The sequence below is a fragment of the Lissotriton helveticus genome, chromosome 5_1 (assembly GCF_964261635.1).
Source record: "Lissotriton helveticus chromosome 5_1, aLisHel1.1, whole genome shotgun sequence".
NCBI classification, from domain to species: Eukaryota; Metazoa; Chordata; class Amphibia; order Caudata; family Salamandridae; genus Lissotriton; species Lissotriton helveticus.
The window spans coordinates 2,098,339,760-2,098,358,755 of NC_136065.1; the positions used below are offsets into that span (position 1 = coordinate 2,098,339,760).

The 18,996-nt window shown below is 41.4% G+C and overlaps 1 protein-coding gene across 1 annotated transcript in view; it reads left to right on the top strand.

Annotated features, from left to right (window-relative positions):
* ZBTB34 (zinc finger and BTB domain containing 34) overlaps positions 1-18,790 on the top strand; it is a 140,096-nt gene extending 121,306 nt beyond the window's left edge. The window contains exon 3 of the mRNA XM_078646107.1: positions 12,706-18,790. Within this exon, the coding sequence (XP_078502233.1) occupies positions 12,706-14,198 (1,493 nt within the window). The 3' untranslated portion in view covers positions 14,199-18,790. The remainder of the gene's footprint in view (positions 1-12,705) is intronic.
* Positions 18,791-18,996: the final 206 nt, after the last annotated feature.

Below are 18,996 nucleotides of genomic sequence, written 5' to 3' on the forward strand. Positions count from 1 at the left end.
GGCCCAGCAGGGGAAAAGAGGCCCAGCAGCTGCTGGGGCTAGGTCTGGGATGAGCGCGCTAACATTTAATAACAAAACATTGACTTATATACATAGCGCAAACACATAGCATTACATTGCAGTGGGCGTAACAGTAGGTGGAGTAGAAGGCGTGACGCGTAGCAGTCGCGAGAGATAAGAGAAATAAGAGGTGTAACTGGGCGTATACATAGACATGTGGTGCAAACGTAACAGAATATGTCATGAATGGGCGGAAACTTTGGAGGGGGCTACCTAAGGAGCCGGGACCTCTAACCTAATGGTGCGCGAAAACTGGCAATGACGTGTTACTAGGAGAAGCTGGGGGCTACGAACTCTGTGCTAGGAGCAGAGACTAGAGTCTGGAGGGTCGGAGCGACATGTACCTAAACCCTATCTGGTATCTACTGTTTAGGGAACATGTTGATATAAACTAGAAGTCATGAGGGGAAAAACTAACTTGATTCTAAGACTGGACCATGCATTATTCTACATGTAGTGCGTGATGAAGAATACTAAATGACCATAAAATACAGTATTTCTCTAACATGGAGACGAGAAGGCTAGACAATGACGGAGACTATTGATGCAGTTCAGTAGCTTAGGAATGCAGAGGAGGAGGACTGAACTGATAGCAGGAACTATAACATACTTTTGGCAGACTCAGAGGCAGAGCCGGGGTGCACCGGGCACTGCAAGGCAGGAAGTAAGTGAAGGGTCGAGGATACAGGTGGGGGCTGTATCGCTCCTCAGCGAGGCTTTCAGGAGACAGGAGCTGAATCTGTGGTCCGGGCCCTTTTGAGGCCTGGAAACGGGGACTTTATAATTGAATAACGTGCACACTGAGAAACGTGGCAACATTACTTACATAGGCCTGATATTCGTAGTATTCACGAGGACTGGAAACTAACATACTAGGGGTGGACACAACTGTAATTGCGTCTTTAATCAGAAATGGGGAATAACATATGCATATTGATCATGCACACATAACATATGATGGATGAGACGTAGGGACACAGAACATGGCAAAATTTACTTTTCCACAAGATGAGGTAGAAAGAGTGGGTGGGGCAGGAAATGAGGAAGGGGTAGAAGCAGGGTTGGATTGGGATTGAAAATCGGCCCGGGCACGCAAAAATAAATCGGCCCACACTTGCATAATCACTGCTTTGGCGTAATCTTATAAAAAAACTTGGGTTGGGAAGGGGGTAGAAAAATGCACACGTTAGTTTACACTGGTGAAAGGTGAAACAAGTGAGGCCACTTATACTCAGGCCACCTGCCCCGCTCAGTATGTGCAGACATTAATGGGCCGGCCCGAGAGACAAAGAGAGTGATACCTCTGCTAAACGGACCCTACTCTGGGAGGTCCCCCACCCCCGCACAACCTCGCTTTGTCAAGGTAGAGCTGTAAGAGTGGGAGCCTGTTTAAGCGCCAATTGACGCAGTTCAGCTAAGTCTGCAGTAGAAGTCTCCTCTGCCAGTTTTATGCGGGCTTCCAACCCCTTGATCTGCGAAAGTTTCTGCTGATCCACAGTGCGGATCGCTCACATGAAAGCCTTGCCAGCCATGCAGATTGACCCCGGAGAGTTTCTGGACCTACGTTCAGTGCCAAAAAGGTGTCGCGTTACACCCCTGCCCAGGTGAATAGTGACCGGGATGTGATCCGTAATACCCCCGGGAAGGATTTCCATCCCTGATAACTGTAGCAAGTCTGTGACGGGTATGAAAACATAGGTTCGAGGCATATGAGCTGCAGATTGTACATTTAGCAATAGATCGCCACCTGGTTTTGGGCTCGGATGATTGCAGGTTGTTGTTGTCTTCTTGGAAGAAGTCTTTGTAGTCACGAGATAGGTGACTCCTCCCCTGGACAATACTGCGCATGGTCATCGACTCCATCCTCGGATTGTTTTTTTCCGCCACTGGGTTCGGATGAAAGTTTTCCACTCCGGCTAGAAAATACTTTTTCGGCATTTTCGAAGCGTAAGACTTTAGACAAACAACTTTCGACATCGAAGACACTTTTCGACATCACCAGCTACATCCCGGTGCATCGACGCGGGCCGTTGGGCCCATCGGCGCCGTACGGCCTACGCCTTATGGAAAGAACTCCATTCAAGAGATGCCCGGTACTTCGAGCAAAATTCCCTCATAGCGACCATCACGAGGTTTGCAACCTCTGTCTCTCGCCAGAACACGACGAGTCGACCTGCAAAGCCTGTGCCTCTTTTCAATCGAAAAAGACCATTCGGGATCGGAGGGCCCGTCGACACGAGATGAGGAGATCAGCGCCAGCACTGGAGGCCATCTTTGAGGAGGAGATCGTCGAACAGGACGTCTCCGAGGACGAGAACCCACTCGAAGATATCTCCGCGGACGAGGCTCCACTCGTCGCCAAGGAAGACTCGTCTGATCTCCAGATCATATCGGGAGCAGAGGACTCGGACGACTCGATTCCATCTCGACAACCCGTGAGTACCTCTGCCCCTGCACCACAGACACTGCCCAAACCAAAGGCAACGGTCAGCACTCCGCCCATGGGGCTCAGTCGAGACCGAAATCTACCCTCTAAAGCCCTGCCTTCCGGCTCGGCTCCGAGGAAAAAGACTATGCCTTCCGGTGCCTCGGCACCGAAAAAAACACATGTGCCAATTCCACCTCCTCCATTGGCACCGAAACATCCTTCCACACCGAAGGACTCTTCGGCACTGAAGCTAACACGCCCTTCGGCGCCCAAAGACTCTTCGGCACCCAACCCTAAACAGGCATCGGTGCCGAAACCAAACACAGTAACGGAACCGAAAGCTTCGACTCCGAAACCATCCGGCTCCAAAAACAAAGACGGGAAGATAGACTCCGGCGCAACAGGACCAACAAAACCTGTCTCCACGCCGAAATCTTCGATAACGGTACCAAAGACCACAAGGCCTGATACACACAAGCCTTAAAGAACCTTCGGCAACGAAGAAATTGCCACAGGACTCACTAACTCCTCCTAAGGCAAAAAACGCTAAAGAACCACTATCGACACCGAAGAAATCGGCCAGATCCCAAGCATAAAAAGGTCTATATCAATCCAAAAACTGGACATGTGGAAGCAATTCCACACAAAAAGAGACCAGCAGACACACCACTTCCAACTGTGGTTCCTGCCAAAAAGGATTGTGCAACATCTCCAATGCACCCTTCCTCTCCTTTACCTTCTTCCTCTCCTATCACTCCATATATTGAGCCTATAACTTCTCCTGCTCAATCTCCTGCATCATCACATCACACTGATGAGGAGTATGATTTAGGTGGGGGGGATGATGTACCAGATACACATACATATCCCTTAGATGAGGATGAAGATGTCAACCCAGATTATACCAAGGAGGATGATGCATATAATTTCCAACCTAATAATGCACCAGACATACCTGATCCTCCGTATTACCCAACAAAACCTTCCCCTCCAGAGGATAGTATTGGGTTCAATCACCTACTAAACAGAGCTGCACTGTACCACGGAGTTCCAATGCATTCTGACGCCATTGAGAAGGATTTCCTATTAGACACTTTTGAGCAGTCACAGAGAGCTACTCAAATACTACCTATGATCAAGGGGGTCATTAAACATGCCCCAGATATTTTTAAAGACCCAGTAAGGTGTAGGGTACTAAACCCAAGAATAGAGAAAAAGTATAGGCCAGCACCATCAGATCCTATCTACATTAAGGGACACCTACCATTGGACTCTTTAGTGGTGTCAAATGCACGTAAAAGAGCAAATTCCCAGACTTCTGGGGACACCCCCCCCCCCCCCCCTGACAAAGAATCAAAAATCATTGATGCGTCAGGGAAACGGATTGCTGCACAAGCAACAAACATATGGCGCATAGCAAACACACAAGCCTTACTCTCACGCTACAATAGGGCTCACTACGACCAACTAGAAAAGTTAATGGACCATCTGCCAGATCAATACAAAGATCACGCAGCAGAGCTCTTACAGGAAGGTAAACTAATATCAAATGCCTCCATTAAACGCGCACTAGATGTAGCTGACACAGCATCTAGGGCAGTTAACACCAGTGTTATCCTCAGACGTCATGCATGGCTACGCATTTCCGGTTTTAAACCAGAGGTGCAAACTACCATCCTCAACCAGCCCTTCAATCAGAACCAGTTGTTCGGGCCAGAGGTAGATAATACACTAGAAAAATGAAAAAGTACACCGACACTGCTAGGTCTATGGGTGCATTACAATCTACCCAGACTAGAGGTTCTTTTCGTCGCTCCTCTTATAGAGGAGGCTCCAAGCAGACCGGCGCAGATAACACCTCATCTTTTAAGACACACACACAAAGCCCCTCTAATAAAGGTTACTATAGAGGAGGGTACAGAGGCAATAACAATAAGGGAAGAGGTAGAGGTAACAACAACAACCGCTCCTCTTCCACTCCCAAACAGTGACTTCCCTCTGCCTCCCCTACAACATTCCACACCAGTAGGGGGCAGAGTATCTCAGTTCCTACCTGTCTGGGATTCCATCACAACAGACAGGTGGGTAAGGCAAATTATCCAACATGGCTACTGCCTAGAACGTCCCCTTACAGGAACAAGGAACAGGAGTCTACTCCCTGTATTTCCTAATACCCAAAAAGGACGGGACATTAAGACCGATCCTCGACCTCAGGCCCTTAAACCACTACATTCAATCAGATCATTTTCACATGATCACTTTACAACAAGTACTCCCATTACTGCAACAGGGAGACTTTCTGACAACACTAGACCTAAAGGACGCCTATTTTCATATTCCTATACATCCTGCGCACAGGAAGTATCTAAGATTTGTCATACAAGGACAACACTATCAGTTCCAAGGCCTTCCATTCTGGGTCACAACAGCACCACGAGTGTTTATAAAGTGCTTAGCAGCAGTAGCAGCACATCTCAGGAGACAACAAATACATGTCTTCCCTTACCTCGACGACTGGCTCATAAAAGCAAGATCGTTCAACCAGTGTGTACAGCACACAAAACAAACGATTCAAACATTACACGACTTAGGGTTTACGATAAACTACACCAAGTCACACCTAGAGCCTTTGCACGTTCACCAATATCTAGGAGCTACCATAGACACATCATTAGCTCTAGCCTATCCCAGTCAAGCCAGGATTCAAAGCATTCAGAGCTTGGTCTCCCTTTTTCAATGCCAACACTCTCTTCAGGCCAGAGTGTTCATGAAACTAATAGGCATGATGGCATCTTGCATCGTCATAGTTCCTCATGCAAGACTGCAAATGCGCCCACTACAAGAATGTCTAGCACAACAGTGGAATCAGGCTCAAGGTCAGCTCACAGACCTGGTGTTGGTAGACAGCCGTACATATCGCTCTCTGCAAAAGTGGAACACCAAAAACTTGACAAAGGGACGGCTGTTCCTAGAACCTGTTCCACAAATAGTGCTGACAACAGATGCATCCCTCACAGGATGGGGAGCCCATCTCCTACACTATACCACTCAAGGCCAATGGAACAGCCAACAAAAACTGCTCCACATCAATCATTTAGAGCTGCTAGCGATTTACCTAGCACTCAAGACTTTTCAACTACAAGTACAAAACAAAGCTGTTCTAATCCGGACGGACAATATGACAGCTATGTATTACATACAAAAACAGGGGGGGGACACTCTCTGCAATTGTCCCAGCTTGCACAGAACATTTGGAGATGTGCCATCCCTCAAAACATACACCTGACTGAGTCGTCAATCACAACAGATTCACGAATGGGAGTTGCACCCACAAGTTCTACAACCATTCTTCCAAATGTGGGGGCACCCACACATAGATCTGTTTGCCACCCACGAAAGCACAAAATGCACAACCTTCGCCGCCAGGTTTCCACACCCGCGGTTGGAGGGGAATGCAATATGGATGAATTGGTCAGGCAGATTTGCGTTCCCTTTTCCCACTCATTCCACTAGTAGTACGCAAGCTCAGACAACAGTCCCTCAAACTAATACTAGTGGCCCCCACATGGGCACGCCAGCCGTGGTTCACCACACTACTAGATCTCTCACTGGTTCCACATCAGAAATTACGGCTCACACCATCCCTGTTAACACAGAACCATGGAGAAATAAGGCACCCAGAACCAAGCCCGCTGAATTTGGCGATCTGGCTCCTGAGGTCTTAGAGTTTGGCTACTTAAATTTACCGGCCTGTCCCACTGGACACTCTTGTTTTTATTTCAATATTTCAAGGATTATGGTGATATAAAATTTTTATTACCACCAGCCGAGTATCTTCTGGCTATTCACACCCATACAAGTGTCAGAAACTAACACGGTACACACACGGTACAAATACAATTTGTTGTGATACCATCACCCACCAGATAATTTTTGTGGAAAAAGTCTGGAGAAGAGAGTGAGCCCCTCACGGAAGGACCGCCAATCGGGTTATCTGGCTAGCAATTGCCAGTATACCCAATTATCATCATCGGTGACTCACTCTCATAACAGTGGAACATGAAGACGAACACCAGAAAAAGACCGACAACATATAACAGTGCTTCTTCTCAACATCAGCCCCACAATCTGCTGACTGTTCATATCACAGCAAGTCGACATAAAACCTTGCTATTCTTATGCGTGGTATGCGTGAGAGACGCTAACCCCAGGTGATTATGTTACGGTTTGTTTTGAGTACCACAACCATGTACCATACTTTGATCTGGCTAGTAGATATGTGAGGGTCTTGAACCTCTGGCTCATTTTATCCTTCAAATTTGTCCTTTTTACCATCACAGGTGTGTTTTGAAAGAAAGTGGCAATTGAAGTGGGTAACCCCCATTTGCCCTGAAGAAGTTGCGGAAAATAAGTGCAACGAAACATGTTGGCGACTATGACCCACCTGAGACTTTGCATGGTGTGAGTCATTTTTTAAAATGGAAGGATTCACAGCCCAGAATAAATCCAGAGTGGCCAGTGAACTCTTCTATTTTAACTGTGAGATTCACGTTTTCCTTTCTCACTAGGGGGTTTCTGTGTTATACGTGCACATAAGAAAAGCAAGGTTTTATGTCGACTTGCTATGATATGAACAGTCAGCAGATTGTGGGGCTGATGTTGAGAAGAAGCACTGTTATATGTTGTCGGTCTTTTTCTGGTGTTCGTCTTCATTTTCCACTGTTATGAGAGTGAGTCACCGATGATGATAATTGGGTATACTGGCAATTGCTAGCCAGATAACCCGTTGGCGGTTCTTCCGTGAGGGGCTCACTCTCTTCTCCACACTTTTTCCACAAAAATTATCTGGTGGGTGATGGTATCACGACAAATTGTATTTGTACCGTGTGTGTACCGTGTTAGTTTCTGACACTTGTATGGGTGTGAATAGCCAGAAGATACTCGGCTGGTGGTAATACAATTTTTATATCACCATAATCCTTGAAATATTGAAATAAAAACAAGAGTGTCCAGTGGGACAGGCCTGTTACTGTTTATTATGGTTTGAGTGGGGGGCGGCCTGCACCCTTTTCTTTCCCCCTGAGGCTCCAGTTAATTGGACATACTTAAATTTACCACCAGAATGTATGAACATAATTAAAGAAGCTAGAAGACCCACCACTAGAGCATGTTATTCTGCTAAGTGGAAACGATTTGCAATATACTGTAACAACAATGATATTGATCCATTGGATGTTTCCATCCAAAATATTATTTGTTACCTTCTACACCTACAAAGGTCCAACTTGGCTTATTCTTCCATACGACTACATCTAGCAGCAATTGCAGCCTATTTACAAAATAGACAGCACCTATCTCTCTTTAGAGTACCTGCGATAAAAGCATTTATGGAAGGATTAAAACAAATAATCCCAACTAGGTTACCACCTGCACCAGTATGGAACCTGAACATTGTCCTTACAAGACTCATGGGACCCCCGTTTGAGCCTTTACACAAGTGTGAATTGCAATTCCTAACATGGAAAACTGCCTTCCTTGTTGCCATCACCTCTCTCAGAAGAGTTAGTGAAATACAAGCATTCACAATAGAAGAACCATTTTTTCAGATACACCCTAACAAAGTGGTTCTTAGACCTAATCCAAAATTATTGCCAAAGGTGATTACTCCTTTTCACCTTAACCAATCAGTAGAGTTACCAGTGTTTTTCCAAAAACCAGACTCTGTTGCAGAAAGAGCTCTACACACCCTAGATGTTAGAAGAGCTCTTTTATACTACACAGACAGGACTAAATCCTTCAGAAAGACAAAACAACTATTTGTATCTTTCTGTTCCCCACACAAAGGCAATCCCATATCTAAAGGAGGAATTGCCAGATGGATTGTAAAGTGTATTCAAATATGCTATCAAAAAGCAAAACGTACACTAACAGTTCCTCCTAGAGCGCACTCCACTCCCAAACTAGGAGACTCCATGGCTTTCTTAGGAAACATACCACTAGAGGACATATGTAAGGCAGCAACATGGTCTACCATACACACCTTCACTAAACACTATTGTGTTGACGTGCAAGCCAAGCAGCAAGCTGCAGTAGGCCAAGCTGTCCTAAAAACACTATTTCAGTATGCTGCAACGGATACAAGCGACCACCGCTAGGGGAGACACTGCTGCACAATCATTGCTAAATGTACAATCTGCAGCTCATATGCCTCGAACGGAATATGCTACATACCAGTATGCATCTGTTCTTGGCATGTAGAGCTGCAGAGTTGTACATGCCCTCTCGCCTCCCCGGGACTTGTATCCGTTCCAGTACTCATCTTACTTAGATGCACACGCATGGACATCCTTTCTCTTTACTTCTACTAACTCCATCATTTCCCATCATGGCGAAAAACAATCTGAGGATGGAGTCGATGACCATGCGCAGTATTGTCCAAGGGAGGAGTCACCTATCTCGTGACTACAAAGACTTCTTCCAAGAAGACAACAACAACCTGCAATCATCCGAGCCCAACACCAGGTGGCGATCTATTGCTAAATGTACAACTCTGCAGCTCTACATGCCAAGAACAGATGCATACTGGTAAGTAGCATATTCCTTAATATGTGATCTGGTCTTATGTGCAGCTGATGTGGGAGTATAACCTGTGTGTGCAGGTCCCCGGTACGCCAGACATCGCAGAGGCCAAGGTAAGAAGCCCAGTCCGCAAGGCAGGTGACCGGGCCAGGTATCATCCGAAGCCCTCAGGCTGACAGTGTCTGAAGACATTATCATGTTGAAATCACCACACACCACGGTGACACCCCTGGGAAGGTCTGCAAGCCCCACTCACACCGCGTCCAGTGTAGGACCCAGCAATTGGGGAGAAACTTTAACACTCATCAGATTCTAAGCCTGCCCAATGATCGCCCTCCTCCACCTTGACATATCTACCCTGTGGGTCCGTTGCAGTACGGGTGATCACCTTTGGTTGGTGTTTATGAATCAGGATAGTTACTCTACAGGAGCCCCTATTGCAACTGGTGTGGTAGACGCTATTGTATCCATAACAGGCCAGGAAGAGCGATCAGGTACCAAGAAGATGCATCTCCTGCAGTAGGAGCACATCAGAGACATGACTTTTTACAAACCCAGCACTGTGCTCTGCTTAAAGCGATCATTCAGACCATTGACATTTTATGTCATTTTTCTAAGAGTCATTTGTTCTCGGGTGTAGTACGCGGGCCTTGGCAATGCCTACACGGGCAAATGGGGAAAAAGGACTCTCGGGATCGCAGCCTGCCTGAAACACAAACAAACACTCCCTCCTCTGGTCCCTAACTTTTAGCCATGCTGTACTGCTGCCATGTGTACAACGTGGCTAAAACAGATTGACATCAGCGTAACTTTTGGTTTGCCAGTGCTTGTTGTGTCTGTTACCATCTATCTGGTCCCAGAAGAGCTTATTGGTAAACCAGTCCCAGGATACAAAGTAGTTTCATGCACATGCAGGGGTGTGAAATTCATATAGGTCCGCGCCCAGAACATATTGTTTAAGGTCAAGGACAAGACGTTTTCATCTTTATTTTGTCCTTTGGACAAGCAGTTCCATCCCCCTGCAGCATCAACCCTTTGGCTGCCAGATTACACTCCCACATTATGGATCAAGGAAGGGCATTGTCTGCAATTAAGAAAATAGTTGTGCCCATATGTTAATGCTGTTCGAAATTATATTTAAGGTTCATTAATACAATGCCTTTATTATTAGGGTGAGCTCTCTAAAGAAATGTTATAAATTCAGAATGCGCTACTGACAGTGGTACCAGTATAAAAATGCGTACATACGTTTGTAAAGTTTAATAATATAAGGCTATTTATAATGCTTCCAGGATGCTTTCTGATTAGATGCAAATATATTCAAAAGCTTGAAAGCAAGATTGATTATTCTTTGCTTTCAAAATAAGTCATAAAAAAATGCAACTAGGAAAAAGATGTTTTGATAAACTACTGTGAATTTGTAGGTTCCATTTCTGAGGAGCATCCTTTAGCAAAATGGGTTGATGCATATACTACCCTATTTGAGAAGTTTAGGGTGGCATGCTCCCATAGCTATCCAGTTTGTTTTCATTTCAATCCACTTTTTCTAGAAATGTTACAGATGGCAAGGACCTAAAGACATTTTCTTTTGTAGTAGCATGCTTTGTATTTTTATCTATTATCCGTTGAGCAGTCTGTCTGTTTATTGGTAAAACTTATATGAAGGAATACTATCGTTGAGATTAACTTAAACTCTCAAACTAACTTTTGAAAATGAGCAGTAACGACTGTTGGTGGCGTGACCACATTAGTACACTCTAAAGTTCTTGCCATGGAGTAGGAGTGATTTTTATTAGATTTAATGTGCTGATCACTGTAACTGGCCAGTGTCCTTTAGACTTTCTGTTGACCTCAACCCTGATATTTTTGGTCCAACCTGCCATCTGTGAAGGTATTGTGATCGCAATCAATATAGTGAAAATTGTCTGTGGATGTCAAATGAAGTCTGTAGTAGTATCCAGATGATTTGCTTGAAGTCTGCGGAAGGTATGTGATCATGAACCTGGGATGCACAGGAGCTGCTCTGGAATCGTTTAAAGGTCATGATCAAATATTTGGGAGTGGACCATAGCACAGATGAGTTTTGAGAATCTGTTGGACTGGATGAATTTCTTGCATCAGGGTTTGGCTATCCATTTCAACTGAGCAAACAACTTATTGTTTTTAGATAGTACATGGAGTTCTTAAAGGTTTCTTCTTCAAATCAAAAAGAGACTGTAGTTATGCTGCGAAAAGTGATGCTCTATAAGTTGGTTAGTAACTGATTCTACAATAATACGCAAGTTCACTACACTTTGTCTTCACGTTTAGGGACCAAGGTTAATCTTAATTGGTCGGTAGTCGAAAATGCCATTAGCATTCTGCTAAAATGTCAAGGTACACGTTATTTTATACGTATTGGAATTGTCCACTCCAGTTTTTCGTATGACCTCCGGTAGTTGTCCATTCCAGCAGTTCACTCCATAGGCTGCGAGTAACATTGAAGAATGCTTGCTTGAGTACTTTGACCGTTTCCTAGAGTAACGTCCAGACAATGTTGGGACTTGTTCTTTTGGTTTTTCACAAACTACACAATGGTACATCATTATGTAGTTGGTGAAAATTGTTTTCTGAGTTAACAAGTGTTGTTCACTAGAATAGTGCTAACCTTTTCCTCCAAATATTTAAAGTTTGAATGTCTCTCTGACAGTGACCCTTGGTTGTATCTTCCTGTTGGAGGCTTGTAATACCAATGACTATCACTCATCTAAAATGGAGGAGTGATGTTTTTCGGTTTTACCATAATCAAAGCTTTTTGCTCATAAATCTACTACAATTTGTTACTTTGAAGGAACATATTTGCAGTTAACATACATCAAGATTTTACATGATTTAGAATTCAGAATATTTGCTGTTAAGCCACAATAAATTTCCTGTTCAAACCTGTCTTTGGTTTTTCTTTATGGTACCTTTTTCATTCAGATTAATTCCTCTAGTGTATGTGCTGTTCTTAGAGTGTGCATATTTAAAGTTTCATATCTGTAGCACAGCTATGTACACCATACAAATTACATTTTCCAATCTCCGTTTGGGTATAACCAAGTTTACAGGTAAATAACTTTTATTTTACCTTTCATAACACAATATCAAAAGTCTGTTTAGGTTTCAATGCATTGATGTAATGCTTCCTTTTTCAGTTCCAGGTACCTCTGTCTGGGTGTTCTGTGACTTGAAATCATATATTGCAAGTAGAAGTAGCCACTTCTAATCCAGTGTAGATGCACAGCTAATAAAACTTTCAGTGAAAGAATGGTATGATCTCAAAGGGAGAGTTGGTGTGGTTGCCTTACCGTAGTTGGAATGTTTACTTCAAGACTGTAGTAAGCAATGTAACACTAATAAATCCCTTTTAGATTTCTCATAAGAATCATTATTTTAATTTGAAAAAAAAACACTGCGTATAGATTTGCGTTAAAACTTGCACAGATGCTCACACACTTAAGAGTGAATCATAGCTTACTTTCTCTTGGATTTGTCTTTTGTTACTTTTGAAATTGAATTGCATTGTTTTTCATTGATCTGTTTAATTGTAGGAGCTTTGTCGATTACTTTTAATTTTGCTTATTTGAAACGTGTATTTGTGTTCTTTTTTCAAACAGATAATTGTACATCGGAAGAAATGGACAGCAACAGCTTCATCCAGTTTGATGTACCAGAGTACAGCAATACTGTTCTGAGCCAATTAAATGAATTACGAGTTCAAGGAAAGCTGTGTGACATCATTGTCCACATTCAGGGTCGACCCTTTAGAGCCCACAAAGCAGTTTTAGCCGCCAGCTCTCCTTACTTCCGTGATCACTCAGCATTGAGCACCATGAGTGGCTTATCCATATCAGTCATTAAAAACCCAACTGTTTTTGAGCAGTTGCTTTCTTTTTGCTACACTGGAAGGATGTCCTTGCAGCTAAAGGACGTTGTTAGTTTTCTAACGGCTGCCAGCTTTTTGCAAATGCAGTGTGTGATCGACAAGTGCACGAAGATTTTAGAGAGCATTCACTCTAAGTTTAGTGTTGTTGATTCTGTCACTGGTGAAGCTGAAGAGAACCAAGGCAACCACAATGGAATCAAAGAAAGTAGCTATTTTGCCAATCCAGTAGAAATATCACCACCATATTGTCCTCCTCGGCAGTCCATAGAAGGCGATCTAAAGATGGACACTAGCAACACCTTGCGCAGCCGCTTACAAGAAGAGGGGCAGTCAGACAGGGGAAGCAGTGGTAGTGTTTCAGAGCATGAAATCCAGATTGATGGTGATCATGAACAAAGCGATCTTTTACCCAGAGAAAACCAAATTGAAGAAGTGAAAATTAAAATGGAAAAATCAGACCGGCCAAGTTGTTCAGACAGCTCTTCTCTTGGCGATGATGGTTATCACACAGAAATGGTGGATGGCGAGCAAGTGGTGGCTGTAAATGTTGGTTCTTATGGGTCTGTGCTGCAGCATGCATATTCATCATTTTCTCAAGCTGGTTACCCTACTGCCCATGTTTCCGAATCCTTCAGAAATGCAGGCAGCTCTGGTCCCTCAAGGTCATTGCTTAGTGGTTACAGAGGCCGCGGGCGTCAGAAACGTGCCTCCCACTTGCACAGTGACATGCATAGGCTGATGCAAGCGGCAGACAGCGATCCACTAGCTACCAACACAGGATATGACACCAGTCCACAAGAGAAGAATTCTAGAGGTTACTGGCACCCCTACAGTGAACGGTTAATCTGTATTTACTGTGGGAAGACTTTCAACCAGAAGGGCAGCCTCGATCGACATATGCGGTTGCATATGGGTATTACTCCCTTTGTTTGCAAGTATTGTGGAAAGAAATATACACGCAAAGATCAGCTTGAGTATCATATTCGTGGTCATACAGATGATAAACCTTTCCGCTGTGAGGTCTGTGGCAAATGCTTTCCTTTTCAAGGTACTCTAAACCAGCATTTGAGAAAAAATCACCCTGGAGTGGCAGAAGTGAGAAGTCGCTTGGAGTCACCAGAAAGAACGGACATGTATGTGGAACAGAACGTCCATAACGACACCTCACTCTCAGAAACAAACATGGACTCACCAGTTGATTCACGCAGTGGTGAACCTCTCTAATGATGATGCTAAATGCCAAGTGCAGCCCAAACAAAGCACATGAATCAATGCATATTTTTAAGGTTTGCTTCTTTAGTATTCTCTCAAACTAAAACCTAAAACTAGCTTTTTAAATTTTGATTACATATATATTGTTAACCTATATATGCTGATATAAGCGTTCCAGGACTTCTGTGTTAACACTACAAACTGATGGTCTCTTTTTCTAAGTGGACAGTGTGCTCTAGGTTTTTGTCTGAGTATCATTGAATAAGTGCAAAGCAAGTGGAATAACACTGTAATAAATAATACCAGAAAGAGATGTAAATCAGTTAAAATGCAACATCTTCACCTTTGTTTTGTTTGTGGTGGATTTTAAAAATGGAAAAATTGAAGAAAGTTATAGAACACAAATGAAACTAAAATGCGTTGGGGAACCCATTGGTGGTTATAGCACATTACAGAATGCAATTGCATTATTTGTTTGGAACCCGTTATTCAAAATTCTCTATGTTTAACATATACTGGTTGACTGATCATGACAAATTAATTGATTTACTTTGAAAGACTTACTTGCACAGTAAGTCCATGCTAAATCTAGTAAAAATGTGGTGGTACTGTTCGACCTTTATTCATTGCGAGCTTGAGTTTCCTTGCATGGCACTACCTTATTAGTGGCCCATTCCCTTTATTTGAGTGTATTTGTGATGGCTACCCACCTAGTGGAAAGGAACTGTTGACCGTGGACGCAATTTTTAAGAGCATGTGGACAATAGGATGCATATGCTTTAGTATTTGTCCGAGTGTGTGTGTATATATATTATATACATATATACATATATATATATATATATATATATATATATATATATGTGTGTATATATATATATATATATATAAGTGTGTGTGTGTGTGTGTATATATATATATAATGTGCGTGTATACATACATACCCACAGAAAGTAAAATTATATCCCTTTAAATATTGTTTTAGTGAAGCCAGGATTTATTTCTATATGACAGTTTTTGTGTTTTTTTTGTGCTATTCGAAGCAATGTGGTATAAATAATAGGTAACAATAGTATTGTGTAATATCATGTTTCTGTCTTTGTTCAGTGAGTGGCAGCCTCCCCTGGGAACTATGCTCCCTTGCCTCACTCTGTATAGAAATATGATACTATACGTTTACATGATTATTTTCATAATTGGAGTGAAAGTAGGAATATTTTAGTTGAACAGACTTCAACTTTCTTCATTTGTAAGAGTTGGGACACTTTGGATCACCAATGATTATCTTTGCACAGTATTACAAACTTGTATGCCCAAAATTGGTTATTGTTTTATACAGCTCCGAATCATAAAATATAAGTAAACCAAATACTGAAATAAGGCCAATTAATTGTTCTTGGCACTTACATGATGTGTACATCGAGCAAGATTTGGTCCTATAGTTAAATGTGTACTGTATTGTTTTTAAGCCCAATCGTAGCAGTAATTTTAACACATATTTAAAGTCTAAGACATGGACGCTAATTTGTGTAGTGGAAATGTACCAGCTAAAGAAGTAGAGTTGAATCGTTTTACTGGTGGATTACGGTCTATCACTAAAGAAAAGGTATTTTATATATGTATTTGAAGTACGCCTATTTTGTGTTCTTGTGGGTTTTAGAGAGATGCACTGTTGTGATTCTTCATCTACTTACAAGAAAGAGCATGTGAAAAGCGTTGAACTGTATTATTCTTAGGAAAATTCAAAATACTGAAACTGTAAGCAATAGTTGTGTGTGTCTGTGTAATGTGCTAGAGAAAAGCCATTACATCTTCTTTTTTAATTTAATTATGAACCAGTGTTCCGGCCTACATGCGAAGGTGGAAGCTCTAAAGGAAGAATATTTGTATTCTTCTTTTCATCAAATATGTCTCCTTATATGTGACGCTGTACTTAAAAAAAATAATTTAATATCAGTTCTGTCAGTGTGGTATAATGTGGAAACAAATGGTATTCCTTAATCAAGAGCAAAGGTAACATAACACCACAAATCAAGAAACTGAGAGGTAAACTACTGCATGAAAACTATTTTGCCACCAACTTTCCTTTCTCTTTTTTTCATTCTTGTGTTTATCATAAGTGGTTTGAACAGTCAGAGAAAAACACAAAAAAATAACCATTGTTTTGCTTTCGGCATACAGTGATTTCATAAGCAAGTATTAGTAACATGCTGAATACATGGGCTGTGTTAAATTACATATTTACAAGCTGATATTAGTTTACCAAAGAGTGACTTATCCAAATCTGTTTCTGCTAAAATAAAAAGGAAATATGTAATATGCATTGCTTAGTGTGTACAGGTTCAGGTACAAATATTGTAGTAAAACTCTTCAGGGCAGGCTATGTATCGGTTTTCACAGTATTCTGTTTTATTGCAGGTTTTGTTTGCTCACTCTTGCATCCTGTTTTAGTGTTTCCTCTATTCCATGCAACCAGTGTTAAATTATCAAGCCATAACGCTACTGTAAAATGCAGCAGTGCTTTGAAGGATGCATTCATGCAGGCCAATGTGAATCCACCTAACCTCTTTGAACATTACTTCAATCTTTTAAAAGAGCGTGAACATAAGGAAAAGTGTTTGGAAAATGAAAAATAATCTGGCATCAGCAGTTCGATTGTGCCTTGCCACATGGCTACATGCCAGGTTTATTACCCTAAACCAAAACACGTCAATCTGCAGTTCACTTTTCATGGTTTTATGACTCTTGGGTAGGCTGTCCGACGAAGGCAGCCTTTTTTTGATCACAGATATTTTTTGTTTGGAAGTCTCATTTAGTGCAGTAGGGTTTTACATTTCAAGTGCAGTAATTGCATGTTATTAACAAAACAATATTTTCTAACTATCTTTTACATAACTAATTTACATCCTGAAATAATTTAAAGCCTATTCATAACTGAGTCTGTTCTTGAGCTACCTTTAAAATACATATAAAAATGTGAAAGCAGTGACAGTGTCCTATTTTATAATATATATGTGTACATTTATATGTTTAACCTGTAATTACAAACTGTGAAAACAAAGACTTTTATACTTTTGCTAAAGTTTGTGGTATTGAACAGTTAATTTCAGTGCTCCTAATCCTATAGCTACCCTGTAACTTCTTACACGTGTAAATACTTTAGAAAGTAGATTTGTTAAAACGTTCCGTATTATATCGGGCGTTTATTTTAGTTTATCTTCGGATGTCTCCGAAGCTTTTTCCAATTGGTTCTGCAGTGGTTAGTGTGACGTGTAGCATTAAGGATCCTATTTGTACACTGTAGAATTGGTTGTACTGTAGACTTAAAATGAGAGCCTTCTACTGAGATTGTACTCTTCCCAGGCATGTGTAGGAATACATTTTATCCTTCAATGTTTTATACCGAAGTCAGAAGTTTACTTAAAGCCAAAATGATAAAACCTTATGAAGCATTAAAACGTGGGCTTTTTAAGGTAATGTTACTACATGAGTGATGGCAGAAATCCAAGGAAGGGCTGTCTGAGGCGTTAAACAGTGAGCTTTTATTGAAACATCATTGTATTTTATTTGAATATGTTTTACATGAGTTAACTGTGATATTCACTACTTAGAATAATTTTCCTGAATGGGGTCACATGCAACCTCGACTGAAAGGGACTCAAATATGCAACACCTAGTCTATTTTCTAAGGGGATTTTACCCATGAATGGTGCTTTTAGACTGGTCAGGGTTATTTATTAAATTTTATATGAAAGTATTTGGAAATTGTGTAAATGTAATTCTTTTCTGACTATCTCGTTAATGAATCATAGATTTAATAGTACTTGGTAATAGAGCAGTTTAATAAAGTCATTCAGAATGTTCAAGGTTTATAACAAGTGCATGTTATTTTTCTTATACTTAACAGAGTGCCAGAACAATATAGTATGTTAGTTAATTTTTTTTTAATGTATTAAAATCGCCTTTAAGTGTGCTACTTAAAGGAAAAGGCTTGGACAATGTGAAGTAGGCAAACATGCATGTAACCACTGGCTACTACAGAGATTGAGAAATACCTGTGCTATCTGTTACACATAGGTTATATACTCCACATTTAAAGTAACATTCTATGTTCCATGTCTAATTTTGGAACAAGGTTCACTAGAAGCCAGTAGCATTCTTCTCTCCAGTCTGTGTAATTAGTCATTGTCACTTGAATTTATTTTTCAGGTTGGTAGCATATTTTTATCATGCTAAATGTTTGAACAATTTGAATGACTTTTCTCTGTGTCATAACCTTGCAATATAAACTGGTAACCTCACAAACTCCACACTTCATCATATGAAGTACATGAAGCTAGCTACGCTGATGCTCTAATAACTTGCCATTAAGGGTTATTTTATAGCATGAATTTAAAAAAAGTATTTATTCAAATGATATTTTACTCTTGTATTCTTATTTTTTTCTGTTAGATTTGTGACATTTATATTATAGTTTATTTCTGCTTTTTTTGTTCTGATGAATTCTTATATTTTGCTTGTAAATTGCATTCTTAATATAAATAAAGCGAATAAAGTAAATGGGGATTACTGTTTGTTTGTAAATAAAAATGCTGATACAGCAAGCTAATGGTTGTTTTTGTTGTGCACATACACAGATAACATAACATAACGTGTATTTGTAAAGCGCACGTTCACCCCAGTAACGGGGCATCTTGTCGCTGAAATAACAGATGTATATTGTTACCCAACTCAATGGTACTCATTTTATCGACCTCAAATGGATGAAAGGATGAGTGGACCCTCCGGGATTTTAACCTGGGACTATGAG